The 19642-nt window shown below is 39.2% G+C and overlaps 1 protein-coding gene across 1 annotated transcript in view; it reads right to left on the reverse strand.

Annotated features, from left to right (window-relative positions):
- Positions 1-11968: 11968 nt before the first annotated feature.
- Positions 11969-19642, reverse strand: part of NUFIP1 (nuclear FMR1 interacting protein 1) — a 50877-nt gene continuing 43203 nt past the window's right edge. Inside the window, exons 9-10 of the mRNA XM_055245264.2 lie at positions 16147-16379; positions 11969-14038 (exon numbers count right to left, since the gene is read on the reverse strand). Coding sequence (XP_055101239.1) covers positions 13922-14038; positions 16147-16379 — 350 coding nt within the window. The 3' untranslated portion in view covers positions 11969-13921. The remainder of the gene's footprint in view (positions 14039-16146; positions 16380-19642) is intronic.

Below are 19642 nucleotides of genomic sequence, written 5' to 3' on the forward strand. Positions count from 1 at the left end.
TTCTAGAGATAGCAGCGTGACTTCCTCCAAGTCTGACTTACAACAGGCTGGTTTCCTGGGCTGTTTATTATGGAGACGGGGCTGTTTCCTGGGCAGGTTGCTGCAGGTTGCGGGCCAGAGCTCCATTTTTACATGTGGTCCAGCCATTGCCCATCTGTGTACACAGTCTCTCATTTCCAAGAGGATCAGCAGTCTCCCTGCAGCTTCAAAACTCCTCTGCATGACAAGATATAATCCAGCGTCCCCTCACTTCTTCCTTCCACTTACCAGTCCGCGCCCCTCTCCTAAGGCCCAACAATGCTTAATCTTCCCTTTGTTTTTTCCTCACTGTAGCATCTCTCCTACCTCACCTATTTGAGCAAGATATCTCTTTTATATTTAAAATCCTTTTGAAAATCACCTTCAGCCGGGTGCAGTGGCTCACGCCTGTAATCCCAGCACTTTGGGAGGCCGAGGTGGGCAGATCACCTGATGTCTGCAGTTTGAGACCAGCCTGGCTAACATGGTGAAATCCCGTCTCTACCAAAAATACAAAATTAGTCGGGCGTGGTGGCGGGCACCTGTAATCCCAGCTACAAGGGAGGCTGAGGCAGGAGAATCGCTTGAACCCTGGGAGGCGGAGGTTGCAGTAAGCCAGATCACGCCACTGCACTCCAGCCTGGGCGACAGAGCAAGACTCTATCTCAAAAAAAAGAAAGAAGGAAAGAAAATCACCTTCATGCAGTCTCCGATACCAGCCCCCTCCCAAAAAACTCCGGTTCCCCTTTTCTTTCTAGAGTGTTTATGGGTCCATTATTTATTTACAGGTACACATACTTATCACGGGGTATTAACATAAGTAACAGTGGCTATGTTTGTTTCCCAAGACTGCTCAGAGCCTGGGATAGTGCCAGAGGTGTGCTTAGTAAATGGTTCTGAAGGATAAAAGACAGAGCTATGCCTTGGAAAAACCGAGAGCAATGCCAGTCAACCAGACAGAAGAGTTTCACATCATCTGCTTGACCCTGGGTGATAGCTTTTCTCCTCAGACCTTCTTTTATTTTAAATTCAGAAACACACCAGAGGCATTTCAGAACTGTGTGCATCCTCTACATTTGGAAAAACAGTTTCCCAGCTCTGTTTGAGGAGTGGTAAAATTATATATAACACCCGATATTATATGCATATAAATATTAAATAACATTTAATGGTTATCATAGGTGAGAATTTAATTAAATCAGTATCTGGATCTGTAAATGAAATCCAGGTACCGATTTAATTAAATTTTCACCTATGATAGCTATTAAACTAAAGCCACATGGCAATAACAAGAATGAAATCAGCCTTCCACATTTACAATCATAACTACAAAGTAAATTGAGTAAGTATAATAAAGATGAACATAACAGCATCGCAATATGACAATGCCCTTTACCTAGATTCAGATTGGCTCCTGAAACACCTTGGATCATCCACCAGGAAAGCCTGATGTGGCCTGAGCTTCTGTCCAATACTCAGTACCAGCACTATAATAAGTTCTATTCAATTAAAATAAATATATGGCCGGGCATGGTGGCTCACGTCTGTAATCCCAGCACTTTGGGAGGCCAAGGCAGGCAGATCACCTGAGTTCAGGAATCCAAGACCAGCCTGGCCAACATGGCAAAACCCTACCTCTACTAAAAATACAAAAATTAGCCAGGCATGGTGGCGCATGCCTGTAATCCCAGCTACTGGGGAGGCTGAGGCAGGAGTATCGCCTGAACCTAGGAAGTGGAGGTTGCAGTGAGCCGAGATGGTGCCACTGCACTCCAGCCTGGGTGACAAGAGTGAAACTCTATCTCAAAAAATAAAAAATTTTTTTAAAAAGTAAAATAAATAAATTTTTAAACCAACCATTATAAAGCTTTCAAATACATACATGGTCAAAATCAGTTCACAGGTATTTTAAAACTGCAACAATACATGCACTACTGCTCTTTTTAAAGATATTCACCCAGTTTATCTGGGTTCAAATTCCAGATTCCAAAAGAAGGGTCAAGAGGGTCATTATGTGTAAACACCGAATCTAAAGAGTGTAAAACTATCCTGTTAAACACCGAATCTAAAGAGTGTAAAACTATCCTGTTAATTTTATAAGTTCTGGCCGGGCACAGTGGCTCACACTTGTAATCCCAGCACTTTGGGAGGCCAAGGCAGGCGGATCACGAGGTCAGGAGTTCGAGACCAGCTGGCCAACACAGTGAAACCCCGTCTCTACTAAAAATACAAAAATTAGCTGGGTGTGGTGGCAGGCACCTGTAATCCCAGCTAATTGGGAGGCTCAGGCAGGAGAATCGCTTGAATCCAGGAGGTGGAGGTTGCAGTGAGCCGAGATCAGGCCACTGCACTCCAGCCTGGGTGACAGAGCTAGACTCCATCTCAAACAAATCAGAAAACAAAGCAAAACAACAACAAAAACATTTGTAAGTTCTGAGTGTTTACGCTCTGTAATCTTGATCTCCTCTGAAATTCTCTGTTGAGGACAGAAACCCATCATCTGCCTGGAACTCAGCCAATGGCCAGAAAGGATACAAATAATAAATACCACTTCTCATTTGCATCCTGCTTTATAGTTTACAAATCAGTTCATGTGAAAGTCATGTGGGCCACAAATGGTGGGTGAGGCATAATCAAACATCTGCTGAGTTCTTTCTCTTACAATATGGCAGTCATTATCAGGGTGGGGGACAGACACAGGAATTTGCGCAGTTCTCTGCAAAGCCCATAAAATTGTATGCAATCCTAAAAAGTAGCCAATGGGGCCTTCTTCCCTGCAGCATATGAACATGTTTCTTTCTGCCTCCTTCCAGCATGCTCTACAAAATAGTCCCGGTAATCGCCCATGTTACCAAGTCAGCTGTCCATGGCTGCTCCCTTCCCCGACCTAAAGAAAGATTCAAGTTCAAGTTAATGCTGGAGACCCCTAGGCAACTGCCCAACTCCCTCCCAGGCCATTCCCTCCTCCCACTTTCTAACCTGTAGTCAAACAGCCTTTTAAAATCCTGTGCTGATTATCTTTTATCCTTTGGGGTACTGGGACTGGGACCCTGCAGCCCAGGCTTCTTTTGGCAACTGGCTGTCGCTGTTTGGCTCTGCCAGGAGGGGTACTAGAGGAAGGGAGCTGTTGGCTTCCTGTTCCTAAGAGTGACCATGATCACAACACCTCATCCCAGCAGCAGCAGTTGCTTCCAGTTTTTCCAACATTTCCAGAATCAGCCTTGCTACCTCCTCCCCATCTCTCTCTGCTCAGACACACCAGCACCTACTGGCTGGCATCCCCTCCTCAGCATGAGGCATCAGGGCCAGCCAAGCGGGACCTTCCTAGCCCAGAGGGCTGAGTCCTCACCCTTCAGGGCCCTGCTCCAAGCCCCTAAGTTTCAAAAAATCTTTTTTCTGACTTTTGTTCACCCAGCCCCAAGGGTGATTGCTGTTTCCTATTCTTCTTTTTTTTATTTTTTTTTTATTTTTTGAGACAGAGTCTCACACTGTCACTCTGGCTGAAGTACAGCGGCATGATCTCGGCTCACTGTAACCTCTGCCTCCCCGGTTCTAGTGATTCTCCTGCCTCAGCCTCCCAAGTAGCTGGGATTACAGGCGTGCACCACCAGGCCCAGCTAAATTTTGTATTTCTAGTAGAGACGGGGTTTCGCCTTGCTGGCCAAGCTGGTCTCGAACTCCTGGGCTCAAGTGATCTACCCGCCTCCACCCCCCAAAGTGCTGGGATTACAGGTGTGAGCCACTGCACCGCACCCAGCCTGTTTCCTATTATTCTTACCTCTGTGATACCTGAGTATCCCCACTTTGCCTTTCTCTTCCCTAATACCTGGCTAACAATCCTTTCTATAAGTTATCTGTTGAAATTCCTGTCGTGGTTTCTGTCTCCTGACTGGACTCAGACCAATAAAAGTCCCTTATAGGAACTCTTTCCATCTGCCTTCTTATGAACAATTAAGAACACAGCTGTTGTTGCAATCTCCCAGGAGGTCTTTATCTTTATTAATTCTTGTTCCAGGGGCTGGTCCTCAACTTGTTAGGCTCAGAAATTGGCTGTGTCAGCAAAAAACAAAAGGAAATCTGTCCCTCATGTCACTGTCATGAGGAGAGAGGCATCTGGACCAGCATGACCACAATTAGCCTGCCACAATTTCATGGATGCTGGAAGGCACAAAACCCCTGAGTCAGAGACAAAGGGCTTTCTATTCATGGCCTTAGCAGTAGCCAGAGTGTCAGTATTTGTACTGGTTCCTCAAGCCCCAATTGCCACATGACACCGTGAAGAGGACTAGGTGACATCTGCATATGCAGTGGATCAAGTTACATAGGGAGCCCTGCTCTTAGGAAACTCATATATTTTATAATGGGCAGTAAGCCTGCCTGTCCTGTGCTCCAGAGAGCCATCATGTCTCTTTTCCAAGGCTGTGTGCTACACAAACATCCTTGAAAAGATAGTCCAGCACAAAGGAAGCGTGAGGGACCCTTGGAGAACTATCTCCCAACACTCATCTAGAGCTTGCAAGTAAACATGGACTTGCAGTGAGGGTAATTAGTTGGATAATTCAATTGGTTTCCATAGCAAAGATCTATCTACAGGAACTAGAGTAATTGAGTCTTTGGGTCAGGATCCCCCCGATCCTTTCTTATTTAGTGCCATTGTGACTCTATGAATCTAGATTTTTTTTTTTTTTTTATTTACAGCATATCAACTCCCCCCAATTTTTTTTTTTTTTTTTTTTTTTGAGACAGTCTTGCACTTTTGCCTAGGCTGGAGTGCAGTGGCGCGATCTTGGCTCACTGTAACCTCTACCTCCCGGGTTCAAGTGATTCTCCTGGCCTAGCCTCCCCAGGAGCTGGGATTACAAGTGTGCACCACCACACCTGGCTAACTTTTGTATTTTTAGTAGAGACGCGGTTTTACCACGTTGGCCAGGCTAGTCTCAAACTCCTGACCTCAGGTGATCTGCCCACCCCTCGGCTTCCCAAAGTGCTGGGATTACAGGCATGAGCCACCACGCCCTAATCCCTTTCTTATTGACATAGATGTGGTTTGGATATTTAAGTATTGTTAGTCAAGCCTTGTTCTAGCCAGTAACTAAACTACCCTGTCTCTATAAAGTGCGTGCGTTTTCTGCACATTACCAATTATGAGATTTAGAGGGCAGTCCTATTTGCAATTCGTTGGAAACTACCTTACTATCTATCCTTTGGCACCACCTATCCCCAGTTCCATAAAAAGACTTAGTTTAAAAATAAAATTGCTTTCTGCTGTTTTTCCTTAATATAAAACTAAAAAAATTTACTTTTATCTATAGATTATATCTTTACAACACACATTGTGGTTTTTAGAATCTCAGGGAAAAAATCCTATCTTAAATGTTAGTAGACTAAGATTCTTGACCTCCTAAATCAGTGTCAAATGTGAGATCAAGCTGATGCCTGGCCTATGTAGTCAGAACTCAATAAATAGTAGTCGTACTGTCAGGACTCTGGAAAATAAGAGAAATGAATCTGAGCAAAAAATAGGAAATTATAAGAATAGCAGTATCTTCTAGAAACACGCAGGCAGAAATGCAGCCAAGTTTGGAATACCTACCCTGCCCTTGCCACTCTGTTTGTACAGTGTGACCCCATTCATTGCTGCTTATTCAGCTACTATGTGCCAGGCACAGTGCCTGAGGCCGGAACACAATAGGAACACAAACAGATACGGTTTTTTACATTGTAAAGCACAGAGGTTACAGTCTAGTGGAGAGAGACAAATCAGATTATCACGCAAGGAAATAAAAAACTGCCACTGTGGTAACTGCTGAGATAGGCAAGTACATGGTGCTGAGCGTGTATAAAAGGAGGACCTGACCCACTGAGGGAGGTCAGCAAAGGCTTCCTGAGGAAGCGATGACCAAGCAGAGACTCAAGTTTAAGCAAGCAATAAGACAATAGGGAAACCGGAAGAGCTTTCCAGACTTAGAGAAGAGCAAACACCTCCTGGCAGGCGGAAGCACACTGAGGAAGCATGGCTGGCGCTCAGGAAGATGAGGAAACCTGCCAGATCAGAGTAAAACCAAGGTCACAGAACAAGGATTTTGCTCACAGCCGCACAACTTCTGGGATACTTTCCTTATGCTACCACCTTCCTAGTCAACAGACATCATTTTCTTTCCTCTCCAAACCTTCCCCTGGGACAGAGGTCCATCAGTTAATGCTCATTCCAGAGTAAAAAAGAAATCACTAAGTAGAACACGAAAAGGAAATGCAAAAACTTGAGCCACAAAAACTGGAGACCTCGCTATGGAATTTTTCTTTATTGAGTGTGCCCAGGAGTCTTGGGGATGGTCTATGTCAGTGATATTCAAAGTGTGGTCCCAGGACCAGCCACATCAGCATCTCCTAAACACTTATTAGAAAAGCAAATTCACAGGCCCCACTCAAAACCTATGAATCAGAAATATGGGAGGTGGGGCTCAGCAATCTGAATTTTAACAAGCAAAAAGCCCCACAAAAAGGGCTCCTGTTGCACAGACAATAGTCTAAATCAGTGCTTCCCAAACCTGTCTGATCATCTGAAGCAACGGGGAGCTTGTTAAAATATTCCTGGGCCACACCCCAATACCTACAAAAATTGAAATCTCAGGGCAAGGCTTGGGAATCTATATTGAGATGATCATCCTGGTTTGAGAACCACTGGTCTATATCAAAGTAACACATCGTCTGACACAGTGAGAAATTAATTTCAAGTGTCATTTGTCCTTGCCAAGTAATTAAGGGTAGTAAGTACCTCAGGCTCTGCCAGTCCAACTCAGTACATTATTTGATTGATATCTTCCATCTCCTTAGCTCTTCCCAATTTTAAAACAATATAAGACACTTCCAATTTTGACATTTATTGAGAAATTTATCCTTGTCTCTCAGTCTCATATCATCACAGCCACCACCAACTGTATGAGACTTAATAAGTGCTTACCAAATTCAAGCATTATGCTTTTAGCTGCAATCTAAAAATCTGTTCTGGAAAATGTCTGTTTCAAAATATCAAAAAGAAAATCATCCAGCCTTGTAATACAAATAGGCACCCAATTCAGAACTTTTTCTTTTCTCTGCCTCTGCGAGGAAATGGATTTTCTACTATTGTGACTCAGTATTTTTTATTTATTTATTTATGAGACAGAGTCTCACTCTGTTGCCCAGGCTGGAGTGCAGTGGTATGATCTCAGTTCACTGCAACCTCTACCTCCTAGGTTCAAGTGATTCTCATGCCTCAGCCTCCGGAGTCGCTGGAATTACAGGTGCCTGCCACCATGCCCGGCTAATTTTTGTATTTTTAGTGGAGATGGGTTTTCACCATCACTGACCTCAAGTGATCCGCCCAGCTTGGCTTCCCAAAGTGCTGGGATTACAGGCGTGAGCCACCACACCCAGCCTCAGCACTGTTTTAAATAAACATACAAATAAATATGGGATGAATTAAGACAATATTATGTTTACAAACAAAAAACCTTCCAGAGCTGAAAGAAGAGATAATATCATAGATTCATTTTCAAGTATCAGCATTTTCAAGAATTTTCCCATATGTTGAAATTTATGCAGCTGATCTACAAATAATATTGACTGGTCTCTTAGAGGTAATTTTACATTTCTCGAAAGCTCTTAAGCAAGACAATGATACGTGACTCACTTCCCACAAGATTTAAGAAGGCCACAGCCCTGGTAAGAAATGAAAAAAAAAAAAAATGAGTAGTCACCTTAACAGGTAAAAAGTGTCTAATTATTGGTTAGGATAGTTTCAGAAAGTTTAGTGGTTACAGGCAGCAACCTTTGAGTACATAAAATCAGAATTTATGAAGTGGCTGCCGCTATGACTCTAATAAAACAAGGAAGCAATTTAATAGTTTTAAGAAAATGGAAAAGAGCATAGGAAGGAAGAAAAGGTAGGCTTGAGTAAATTACTCTGCCCCTGAAGATAGAAAAAAAAAAAACCACTAACTGTAAAATTGTATAATAATAATGAACTGTTTGCTGTGGTATATGGTATTATCATGTTCAAAGGAAAAAAACCCTACAAAACCTAGAAGGCATTATCAAGAAGATAGTCCATGTTATGTGTAAAAGTAAGGGGATTAGAGCAAAAACAAACAAAAAAAGTTGAAGGTCCTCTTCTCTACTTCTACAAAATAGAGAATTTAAAAGAAAAACCTGACAGATCCCTATCTCATACCATATGGAAAACAGATTAAAGACTGATATGTAGTATCACAAAAGTAATAGAAAAAAATACGTATTTGGGGATGACACAAAGCCCCAAAGCCAATGTAATAGATCCAACCTCTGCAAAAGTTAAAACACTAGCAAGAAATTGAAATATTTATCAAAAGATTGAGATCTATAATAAAGTATTTGTACAAATCAAGAATAAAAGGCAAAACAACAGGAAAATAAAGAAAGGATAAGAACAGACAAGTCACAGAATACAAGGGCCAAAAATATACATATTTGAAAAAATGCATGGCTTCACTAGTGTCAGGGAAATGCAAGAAAAAAAGGCATTCTCACCTGACAGAGTAACATTACCATATTTGCTGTTGTGGGATGTCCTTGACTCTCAGTAAGGTCATCTAAATGTAACCTGTGTTGCGTTTGAAAAGTCCAACGCTGGGATCCCTGCACTACTGTTCTGGACTGGGGGCTGCTGACTGACTGGATCAGTCCTCAGGGTAGAGGGTGCTCCAGAAGGAAAGGCACAACTCCCCAACCAAAAGCCATGTGGGGTATGAAAAAGGAGGCCTGGACACTACCTGGTCCTTTTTCCAGTCTCACACTCTCCTGAAGCACCTGAATGATAAGTCCCAGCTGAACTCTGAGGAAAATTTAAATTTTTTTTTCTAAATTAGGATACATCTTACACACTGGCACATTTCAAGCATTGGCAAAACTAGTAAAAAGATTTGTAATACATTGGTAAGAACATGGGTAAAAAGAAATTCTTATGTACTAGTCAAATAATAATTTTCAGAAAGTAAAAAACATAACAAAGTAAGCACAGGTCAAAAAACTGATTAAATTTATTACCAAAGGACCCCGCAAGATGACAAAAGAGAATGTCACACAAGAATGCTGGAATAAGATCTCATAGTTAAATGCTAATGTGGTTAATGTTCTACAAGGCTAAAAAACTGTAACCTCTTTTCTATCACAGAAAGATAACATACCACTCTACCAGATCATCGTTTGAGGCTTACCAAACGATGTACAAGTTAACATCTAGCTCTAGAGTCTGGGCCTTAACAACAGGAAATCATAGTCACAATATGTCAATTACCCATTAGGTGAATTTGTTTGACAATGCTCTAGTACACTGTTTCTCAAACTTTTTTGTTGTTGTTAATTTTTTTTTGAGACAGTCTCACTCTGTCACCCAGGCTAGAGTGCAGTGGCACAATCTTAGCTCATTGAAACCTCTGCCTCCTGGGTTCAAGTGGTTCTCATACCTCAGCCTCTGGCATAGCTGGGATTACAGGCATGCACCATGCCCAGCTAACTTTTATATTTTTAGTAAAGACAGGTTTCGCCATTAGATTGTACATGAATCTAAGTGCAGCATTAGATTCTCATAGGAGAGCAAACCCTATTATGAACTGTACATGCGAGGAAGCTAGGTGTGCTCCTTATGAGAATCTAATGCCTGATGATCTGAGGTTAAACAGTTTCATCCCAAAACCATCCCCCTGCCCTGTGCATGGAAAAATTTTCTTCTATGAAACTGGTCCCTGCTGCCAAAGAGGTTGGGGACCACTGCTCCAAATCTTCAGCCAGTTAACAAGCTCCTTCTCAGTCAAGGTTAAATGCATAAAGACAGCTTATACAAATGCAGGGAAAACATACACCAACTACCAAGAGGGAATCCCTCTTTCCTAGCTAAGAGGGAACATTTAAGGACAAAAGATAGCACACAGAGCCAGTGATAATCAAAGGGGAAAACAAGGAACGGAAAATGTGAAAATTCTGATTGATCTCCTCCGAGATGTAAGGGTACTACACGTATGAAACAAGAATTAGAGGATGGGCGTGATGGCTCATGTCTGTAATCCCAGACTTTGAGAAGCCGAGGCAGGTGGATTACCTGAGGTCAGGAGTTTGAGACCAGCCTGGCCAATATGGTGAAACACCATCTCTACTAAAAATACAAAAATTAGCCAGACGTGGTGGTGTGCACCTGTAACTCCAGCTACTCTGGAGGCTGAGGCAGAAGAATCGCTTGAACCCGGGAGGTGGAGGTTGCAGTGAGCTGAGATACTGCCACTGCACTCCAGCCTAGGTGACAGGGCAAGACCCTGTCTCAAAAAAAAAACAAAAAACGAAGGGCGGCGGGGGGGGGAGCTGGCCATGGTGGTTCACGCCTGTAATCCCAGCACCGAGGCGAGCAGATCACCTGAGGTCGGGAGTTCGAGACCAGCCTAACCAACAGGGAGAAACCCCGTCTCTACTAAATATACAAAATTAGTCAGGCATAGTGGTGCATGCCTGTAATCCCAGCTACTCAGGAGGCTGAGGCAGGAGAATCGCTTGAATCCAGGAGGCAGAGGTTGTGGTGACCCGAGATCGCACCATTGCACTCCAGCCTGGGCAACAAGAGTGAAACTCTGTCTCAAAAAAGAAAAAAAGAAAGAAAAAGAAAAGAAAAAAGAATTAGAAAGAGACAGCAATCTTTAATACATAAATACAAATTACTAGCAAGGCAAGGTGGCTCACACCTGTAATCCCAGCACTTTGGGAGGCCAAGGCAGGAAGATCACTTGGGGCCAGGAATTCGAGACCAGCCTGGGCAACATAGTGAGACTCCATCTCTACAAAAAATTTAAATTTAAATTTAAAAAGTAGCCAGGCTAATAGTGGTGTGCATGCCTGTGGTCCCAGCTAATCAGGAGGCTGAAGTGGGAGGATCACTGGAGCACCAGAGTTTGAGATTACAGTGAGCTATGGTCATGCCACTGCACTCCAGCCTGAGCAACAGAGTGAGACCCTGTCTCTAAAAAATAATTACTAAATTTAAAATGAAATAGAAGAGCTGAATAATAAGGTAATGGATATGTTCAAAGAGTGAATTAGTGGTCAGAATAAATAGATCAAGACAAAATACAGAAGTATAGTGAAGAGGGTAAGTTAATAGGTCTGACATCCACCTAAGAAAAATAATTTTAAAAATCTTATTTAAAATTGCCTTTTAGTACAAGAATGGTACAATGACTCAGATGAAAGGACTGTGGGGTAAGCAGCATGAATGACAAATGTCCCAGGGATCTAGACACAAATTGGTGAAATTTTAGGACTCCAAGCATAAAAAGAAAACCCCAAAAGTTTTTCATGAGGAAAAAATAGGTTACTTATCAATAAATAAAGAGAGGTAACCAGATTGGTGTGACTTTAATCAGCAATACTGGATAATAGTAAATGATTGTGTTATAGCTTCAAAATTCCAAAGGAAAATGATTTTGAGTCTAAACCATAACTCAGTTTAAAAAATTTTAAATTGAAGATTCAACATTTAATTACTTGAAGATATGCAGCAGCACACCAGAAAACTAATCCTGGGATGAAAGTGAAAGCAATCAGAAGAAAACAGTAAAACTCATAGTGGCCTAATAACTATTTACACATACACACCAAGATCCTAGAGATTAATCTAAAACTAAAATCGTATCTGATTACATCACCAAAAGAGGCTGAGGTGGAGAAGTGAAACAATGCTAAGGTTACTGACTTAATTGGGAAATGGAAGATACGGCTACTAATTAACACTAAACTTAAAGAAAAAAGGTAATCACTAAAGAAATAGCAATAGGTTTAATTACTTCCAAACCACTGGAGGAAAAACAAGGAGAAAAAAAATAACAAGCCAGTAAGATGACAAAATAAAAACAAGAAAGCATGATATATAGAAAATACAAAGACAGCCAGGAATAGTCCAAATGTTTTAATAAACTCAATTAATATAAATGTATTAAATTTCCCAGAGCTGGTTTGATTAAGGAAAATAGAAGTCAATTATAGAGGATATGAGAAAAAGTAAAGTATTTCAGTTATAAAAGGCACAACTCACCAATAGTCATGTAATGCTTACATTTCAGGAATTGATTAAATGAACAATAAGATAGGCATGTAGAAGGCAGAAAGTCTGAACAATTAACAAGCTAAATCCAAAAAAACCTGTAACCAAAACAGGCAAAGCACCCCTCTACCCACCCAAAACTCATAGAATATTTACAAATATTGACCATATAATTCCATAAAGTAGAAACCATACAGGCTATATCTCCTTAGAAATTTTAAATACACTTGGAATCTGAAATACCCATTAAAAATAAACAATAGTCACTATAGCTAAAGACTGTCAGACATACAGCCAAGGGAGTACTCAGGAGTATTTTCAGTCCTAAATACATTTATTATCAGGAAACATGAAAAATGGGAAATAAAACTGTTTATATATAATACACCTTAAGGCAGTGTGGGGATCAACAACATCCCTGGAGATATGGTCATCAATGAAAGTAGTCCAGGAGTCCGTGAATTCATTTATTAACCATAAGCCTATAAAATGTGTATGCTAACTAGTAATAAAAGTACAAACTGTGTTATATTTTAGAATATCAGCTCAGTTGTAACACTAGTTACTTCATCCTGATGAGTTGGTTGGGAATCACATCTTTGAATATATCAAAATTAAACTGAGTTCCTTGAAGTCAGACATGGCCTTATTTATTTGTATACCTTTAATATAGGCACAATAGAGGTACATAGAGTAAGCACTCAACAGTGTTAATATGAATTGAATTAGTTAATGTATGAGGCAGATAATTTCCCAAAATATGGGGTTCACTGGAGGAGTAGGGTGAAACAGAATAAACAGATCTGTATGGTGGGTACAAGGCTGGAAAACACTGGCTAAACATGAATCTTCATCTCAGGTCTGTGACGTCACTAGGGTCACATGCCAGGTGTTCCAAGATTCTCGAGAGGATTCTACCAACATGGAGGAGCTATCAGCTTTCTTACCCTTCTTCCTTGACAGCAAGATTCATGAACTTCAATAATCACAATGTTAGGAAAAATTAATCTTCAACTATAACAGATTAATTTTTTTAAAATTTAGTCCCTTTTAGCTGTATGTCAAAAGGGCAGACCAATAGCTACAGCTAGTACAATGACTAGAACACAAGCTCAAATTCCCTGGTATTACAGAAGACAAAAAGATCTCAGTAGCTTTCACTTACTTTACAATTTTTAAAAAGCTTCAATTAAGTACTTCAATTGTATCTAAACATAAACAGAGGCCCCATCTGTATTAATATTTTAAACATTCAATATTTGAGCTATGTAAGTCATGCTAGTAGGTGAATTTAAACATGTCTTAAGGAATATTTACATTTCGAAACCTTCTGATTGCATTAATTTGATCTGGTTTATTTTTAAAATATTCCCCCTTGCTACAGAACATCTTCCTTTTCTGCATTAAAAACAAAATGGCTGTATTTCTCTGCCCAACTTTGCTTAGCTGAATCAATCCTTTTAAAAGCTTTCTTCTTTACTGCTAAACCTATCTTCAATTCTTAACTGACACAACATCAGTCATTCTTACATAAGAACAATACATTAAAATAAATACAAAGAAAAAATTCTCCCAGCAAATACTAGATTCAATCCCAACAATACAGACACAGTCTTAAAAATCAGTTATGTATTTATTTGCATAGAACCAAAGGAAAGACTTAAAATTCCAACATACATCCTACGAGGCTTACAATTTAATTACAAATCCAGTTTTGAGGGAAAAAAGGTTTTGATTTTCCTCTACTAACGAGGATGATACTGTTTCACATGCTTCAGTTATGTATGCTGAAACACCAGACACCTATACATCTTTACTTTTCGCAGAATTAGTATCCAGTCCAAAAAAGTCTTTTTTGATGATGTATCGAACACACTGCAAAATCACATTTCTTTCATGTCGAATGTCCGGAGCTAGAAGCTAAAACACAATTTAAAAGAAGATGAGCTGGTAAATAAATCATATCTGAGAAATACAATCTAAAATATTGCATGTACCCTCTCCATATAAAGAAGACAGAACAATAAGAGATATGTATTATATTTACTATTTTGCTAAAAAACAATGCAAGAACATGTCCTTTTAATTTACATCAAGACTATCTAGCTATTTATTTATTTATTTATTTTGAGACGGAGTCTCGCTCTGTCGCCCAGGCTGGAGTGCAGTGGCGGGATCTCGGCTCACTGCAAGCTCCACCTCCTGAGTTCACGCCATTCTCCTGCCTCAGCCTCCCGAGTAGCTGGGACTACAGGCGCCCGCCACCACACTCGGCTAATTTTTTGTATTTTTAGTAGAGACAGGGTTTCACCATGTTAGCCAGGATGGTCTCAATCTCCTGACCTCGTGATCCACCTGCCTCAGCCTCCCAAAGTGCTGGGATTACAGGCATGAGCCACCGCGCCCGGCCAAGACTATCTAGCTTTTTAAACAGTACTAACGCTTATATTTGGAGTCCTCTCTAAGAGTATCTAGCATAGAACAGGAAAATAGGTTTAACATCTGCAATTCTTTTTTTTTTTTTTTTTTTTTTTGAGACGGAGTTCCACTCTTGTTGCCTAGGCTGGAGTGCAATCGTGCAATCTCAGCTCACCACAACCTCTGCCTCCCGGGTTCAAGCAATTATCCTGCCTCAGCCTCCCGAGTAGCTGGGATTACAGGTGTGTGCCACTATGCCCGGCTAAAAAGTCTACAATTCTTTAACCCAAATTCATAAGCAGTCTAGAAATTGATAAGTACATCTATTTACATGTAACAATGAAAATAGCAGTAAAAAATTCCAACATTCCTTGACTTTTATAACTTTCCATTTTTGTGCTTATTGTAATTAAAAGAAAGCTAAAAATCCCTGGTATTTAGAACATGCACATAATCAAGGAATCACATGTAGTTTGCCAAAAAGGAATTTATTTTATTTTCTGATGTTATTGATAGAGTTCAGACACATCATACAGAAACTTTCAGTGGAAAGCTCACTTAATTTACCAATTATAAGGTAACTTTTTAAAATGTAATTTACTATATATACAAAATGGAGCATATTATTTTCAGATCCATTTTAATAGGAAGCAACTGTGCTACATGTGGTAACTCAAGAGTGTAGCCACTGAACACTTTAGCTACAAAATAAGTACTTAACTTGTAAGTCAAAACCAAACAGACTTTTCATAGAATGTCAACAGTTTTATAACTCCACTAAAAAATGTAAAATACTTTTATCGCTTAGACATGAAAATCTTTGATCTTCGAACAGCTTCATGTCCACTACTGAGAACTCGAACATGCATTGCTTCCTCTTTATAATTTGAAGGCAGCTATTAGATTTTTGAGCACATAATGCTGAGAATAAAGCCACGAATGCACAGAATAAACACAAATAAATAAAGGTATACAAAGAAAAAAAATTAGCATGGTAGTGCATGCCCACAGTCCCAGCTACTTGGGAGGCTGGGGCAGCAGGATCACTTGAGCCCAGGAATTCGAGGTAGTAGTGAGCTATGATCACGCCACTACATTCCAGCTCGGGTGACAAAGCAAGACCTCAACTCTAAAAAAAAAAAAAAAAAAAAAAAAAAAGGTGGAGGAGGGAGGGAAGGAAGACAATCCCAGAAGATAACAAATGAGAATTGTCAGAAAACCTTAGGCCTTTCCTTTTTGTTATGGTGTGGTTCCCAATAGACATTTGTACTAAAAATCTTTTTTTCCCTTCAGCTCGCCTTTGTACTTTTAGCTGTGCTTTCACTGGAAACTTAAAAGAAAGTCAATAAACCTCAATAGATATTTCCTTACCAACTAGTGAAACCTAAATTTATTTTAAGTGGTTGTAAAAATTACATTATTCCACATTCACTGAATATACCAGCTATATGCCAAATGTAGCTGCAGAATTAAGATACAAAGTCTCCAAGGTCAATGTGTCTCTGGTAACCTTAAAACACACACACACACACACACACACACACACCCCAGTGGCTCTATCTTTATGACGTGAGAACACAAAGATTAGAACCTAAAGAAAAATAATTTACCATTTCCAAGAGATATGGATGGTGTGTTCTTGGTTCGAATAACGTTTGATAGTTGTGATAATCTTTTTTCCTCTTAGGGTTTGTCTTTTTAAAACTTTTCTTTCGGTTCTCACTCTTGGCTTCTGAAAAATTTCTAACAGTTGCTTTAACATCATGACTTGGACTCTTAGGAGCACTGCTATCAAGAACCTGGTTTTCTGCCAAAACGTCTGCTTCAGTCTTGATGGGAGTTTCTGAGAGTGATGAAAAACAAACACAAAAATAAACAAAACAAAACAAAACAGACCTTTCAAAAGCAACCAACAAATCCATAATAATCCTCCTAGCCATAATATTGTTCACTTAATAATTTAAAACTATGAAAGATTTTTGCAAGGCATTTATAATGTATTCTAGTATTTTTCAAATTGGAAGCTGTAACTACCAAAAATTAGGAGACTACCATGAAGAGTTACAGAAAGTGATCTCTGTGAAGGAAATAATGCCAGATGGAAACTTGGATCTATACAAAGGAAGGATAAGTGCTGGAAAAAGTAAATATGTGAATAAATATAAAAGACTTTTTTTTCCTCATTGGAAAAATTTTAAAACTAAAGCAAAAATATTAAGTGTATGTGGAATTTATAACATCTATAGAAATAAAATCTATGACAATAGTAAAAAGGAAGGCAGAAGGAATATGTAAGTAGTGTACACTGTAAAATTCTTAAATTACATGTGAAGTAGATAATATCATTTGAAAGTACACTATGAAAAGTTAAGCTGCATACTATAAACTGCAGACCAACTCCTAAAAAGTAAAACACAGAAGTTACAAGGATGAAAGAAGATACCAAGCATATACCAATCGCATGAACGCTGGAAAGGCTGTATTAATGTCAGACAAAAAAAGACTTCAGAACAGTGAGCATCACCAGGGATAAAGAGGAACAGTTCATAATGCTAAAGGGGTCAATTCGTCAATAAGACAAAGAATAACACCTAAGAACAGATTTTCAATATGCATTGCAGCAAAAACTGATGGAACTGAGAAGTAGACAAATCCATTATTATGACTGAATACTTGAACATTCCAATCTCAGTAATTAAAGAAAAATTGGACAGAAAATTCATAGGGCTACAGAATACCGCTAACAATTAACTCAAATTGACAAAGAACACCTGACCTAATATATTTTCGTGACAAGTTCATATGAACATTCACCTTGTGTTGGGCCATAAAATAAGTATCAATAAATTGAAGAAATTGAAAGTATAGAGGTATGTTTTCTGACTGTAACAGAATTAAACTAAAATCATTAACAGAAAACTAGCTAGAAAATCCCCAAATATTTAGAAACTAAACAACACACTTCTAAATAAACCATGAGTTAAAGAACAAATCATAAGACTAGGAAATATTTTGAAATAAATAGGCCAGGCGCGGTGGCTCACGCTTGTAATCCCAGCACTTTGGGAGGCCGAGGCGGACGGATCACGAGGTCAGGAGATCAAGACCACAGTGAAACCCCGTCTCTACTAAAAATACAAAAAATTAGCCGGGCGTGGTGGCGGGCGCCTGTAGTCCCAGCTACTCGGAGAGGCTGAGGCAGGAGAATGGCGTGAACCTGGGAGGCGGAGCTTGCAGTGAGCCGAGACTGCGCCACTGCACTCCAGCCTGGGCGACAGAGCAAGACTCCGTCTCAAAAAAAAAAAAAAAAAAAAAGAAAAAAAGAAGTAAATAAAAATGAAAACATAATGTATCATATTTGTGGACTACAGCTAAAGCAGTTCATGAAGGTACATTTATGGCTTTCAATGCTTAAATTAGAAATGAGAAAAGTCTAAAATCAATTATCTAAGCTTCTACTGTAATGTGGTAGGGTCTGAGGAAAGAGGAAATACTAAAAAGTGAAAATCAGTGGATTAGAGTGAAAATCAATGACAACAGAGAAAAACCAACAAAGCCAGAAGTTGGTTCTTTGAAAAGATTAATAAAATTAATAAATGCACCAAGACTTTTTGAGAAAAAGAGAAATCAATTAACAACTTGAGAAATAAAAGAGGACATCATTATAGATCCTACAGATATCACAGGAAATATTATGAACTATATACCAATAAATTAACAACTTAGGTGAAGCAAATTCTTTTGAAAAACACAAATCATCAAAACCCACTCAAGAAGAAATAGGAAAATATGAATAGTTCTGGACCTATTAAGGAAATTTAATTCATAATTTAAAACTTTCCCAAAAACAAAATGCCAGGTCCAGATGGCTTCACTACTGAATTTTACAAACAAGAAACAAAAAGAAAAACTGGTAGAAATCCTACACAAACCCTTAAAAAAAAGGAGGAAATAGATCCCTACTCATACCAAATCTATTACAATAAAAGAAAACCATAGACCAATATCCCTCATGAACATGTATGCAAAACTCCTTAATAAAATATTAGATCAAATCCATCAATGTATTAAAAGGGTAATAGACCATGACCAAGAAGATTTTATCCTGGGAATACAGGCTGGTTTGACATTTGAAAATCAATTGACGTTTCACCATTATTAACAGAATAAAGGAGAAAAACCATATGAACAGTTGAAAATTCACAAATTTTAAGCTCAGAATCTTCACCTCTCCCCACTCCCCAATGGTTATACTATTTACTTACTATGAATCAGTGTGATATGATATAAAGAATTCTATTCTAGAAGTTGGGAGACAGGGTTCAATTGCCTAGACAAGAGTGGCAAAACCCATAATACTCAAACATTACATAGGACTGAATGTAGAAATTATATTTGAAAAGAAGTATAGGGACAAGTGTTAAAAGCAGACTCTGGTGCCAGACTGTTAGGTTCAAATCCTGGTTCCATCATTTACTAGCTGTGTGACCTTTGGGCAAGCTACTTATCTCTACCTAAATCTCTTCATCTATAAAATAGAGATGATAAATAAGAAAAACCAGGACACTATTTTCTATTATTTCCTTCCCCTCAAGTATCGATCACTCAATTCAGGAACACAAAGTCAAATGAATCAGAACTTATAATTGTCAATTTTCTGCTAAGAAATGAGGACGGGGACTAACATTTATATTTTTCTCTTTCTTGAGATTTACAACATTTCCCACCTAAGTATCATATATTAATGTAATGTTCACCAATTAAAATTTAAATATAGCTCATTCAGTTCTATCAAACATTTAACACCCTTTTTGGTTTGTGGCCTTCTGAAATAGTCTTTAATTTGGAAATCTTCCCATCATAGCTAAATCAGTTTGAGGAAACATAATTTTGGGGAGTTGTAAAACTGCTTAAATTCTAATAGAGTTAAAAAAATGCTAAAATGCTAACATGCAGAATAGCTATTAAACCAACCCATTTGGAAGTATTTCTTATTAAATTTGTATCCTAGTGATTCTTACAGACCCTGATGTGAGTATTACCTCTTCCTTTGCTTCAGTCTTACTTGAGGGACCCTTTCCTTGTTTAAATATCTTTCCAGAAAAA

Source organism: Symphalangus syndactylus, chromosome 15, assembly GCF_028878055.3.
Source record: "Symphalangus syndactylus isolate Jambi chromosome 15, NHGRI_mSymSyn1-v2.1_pri, whole genome shotgun sequence".
Taxonomy (NCBI): Eukaryota; Metazoa; Chordata; class Mammalia; order Primates; family Hylobatidae; genus Symphalangus; species Symphalangus syndactylus.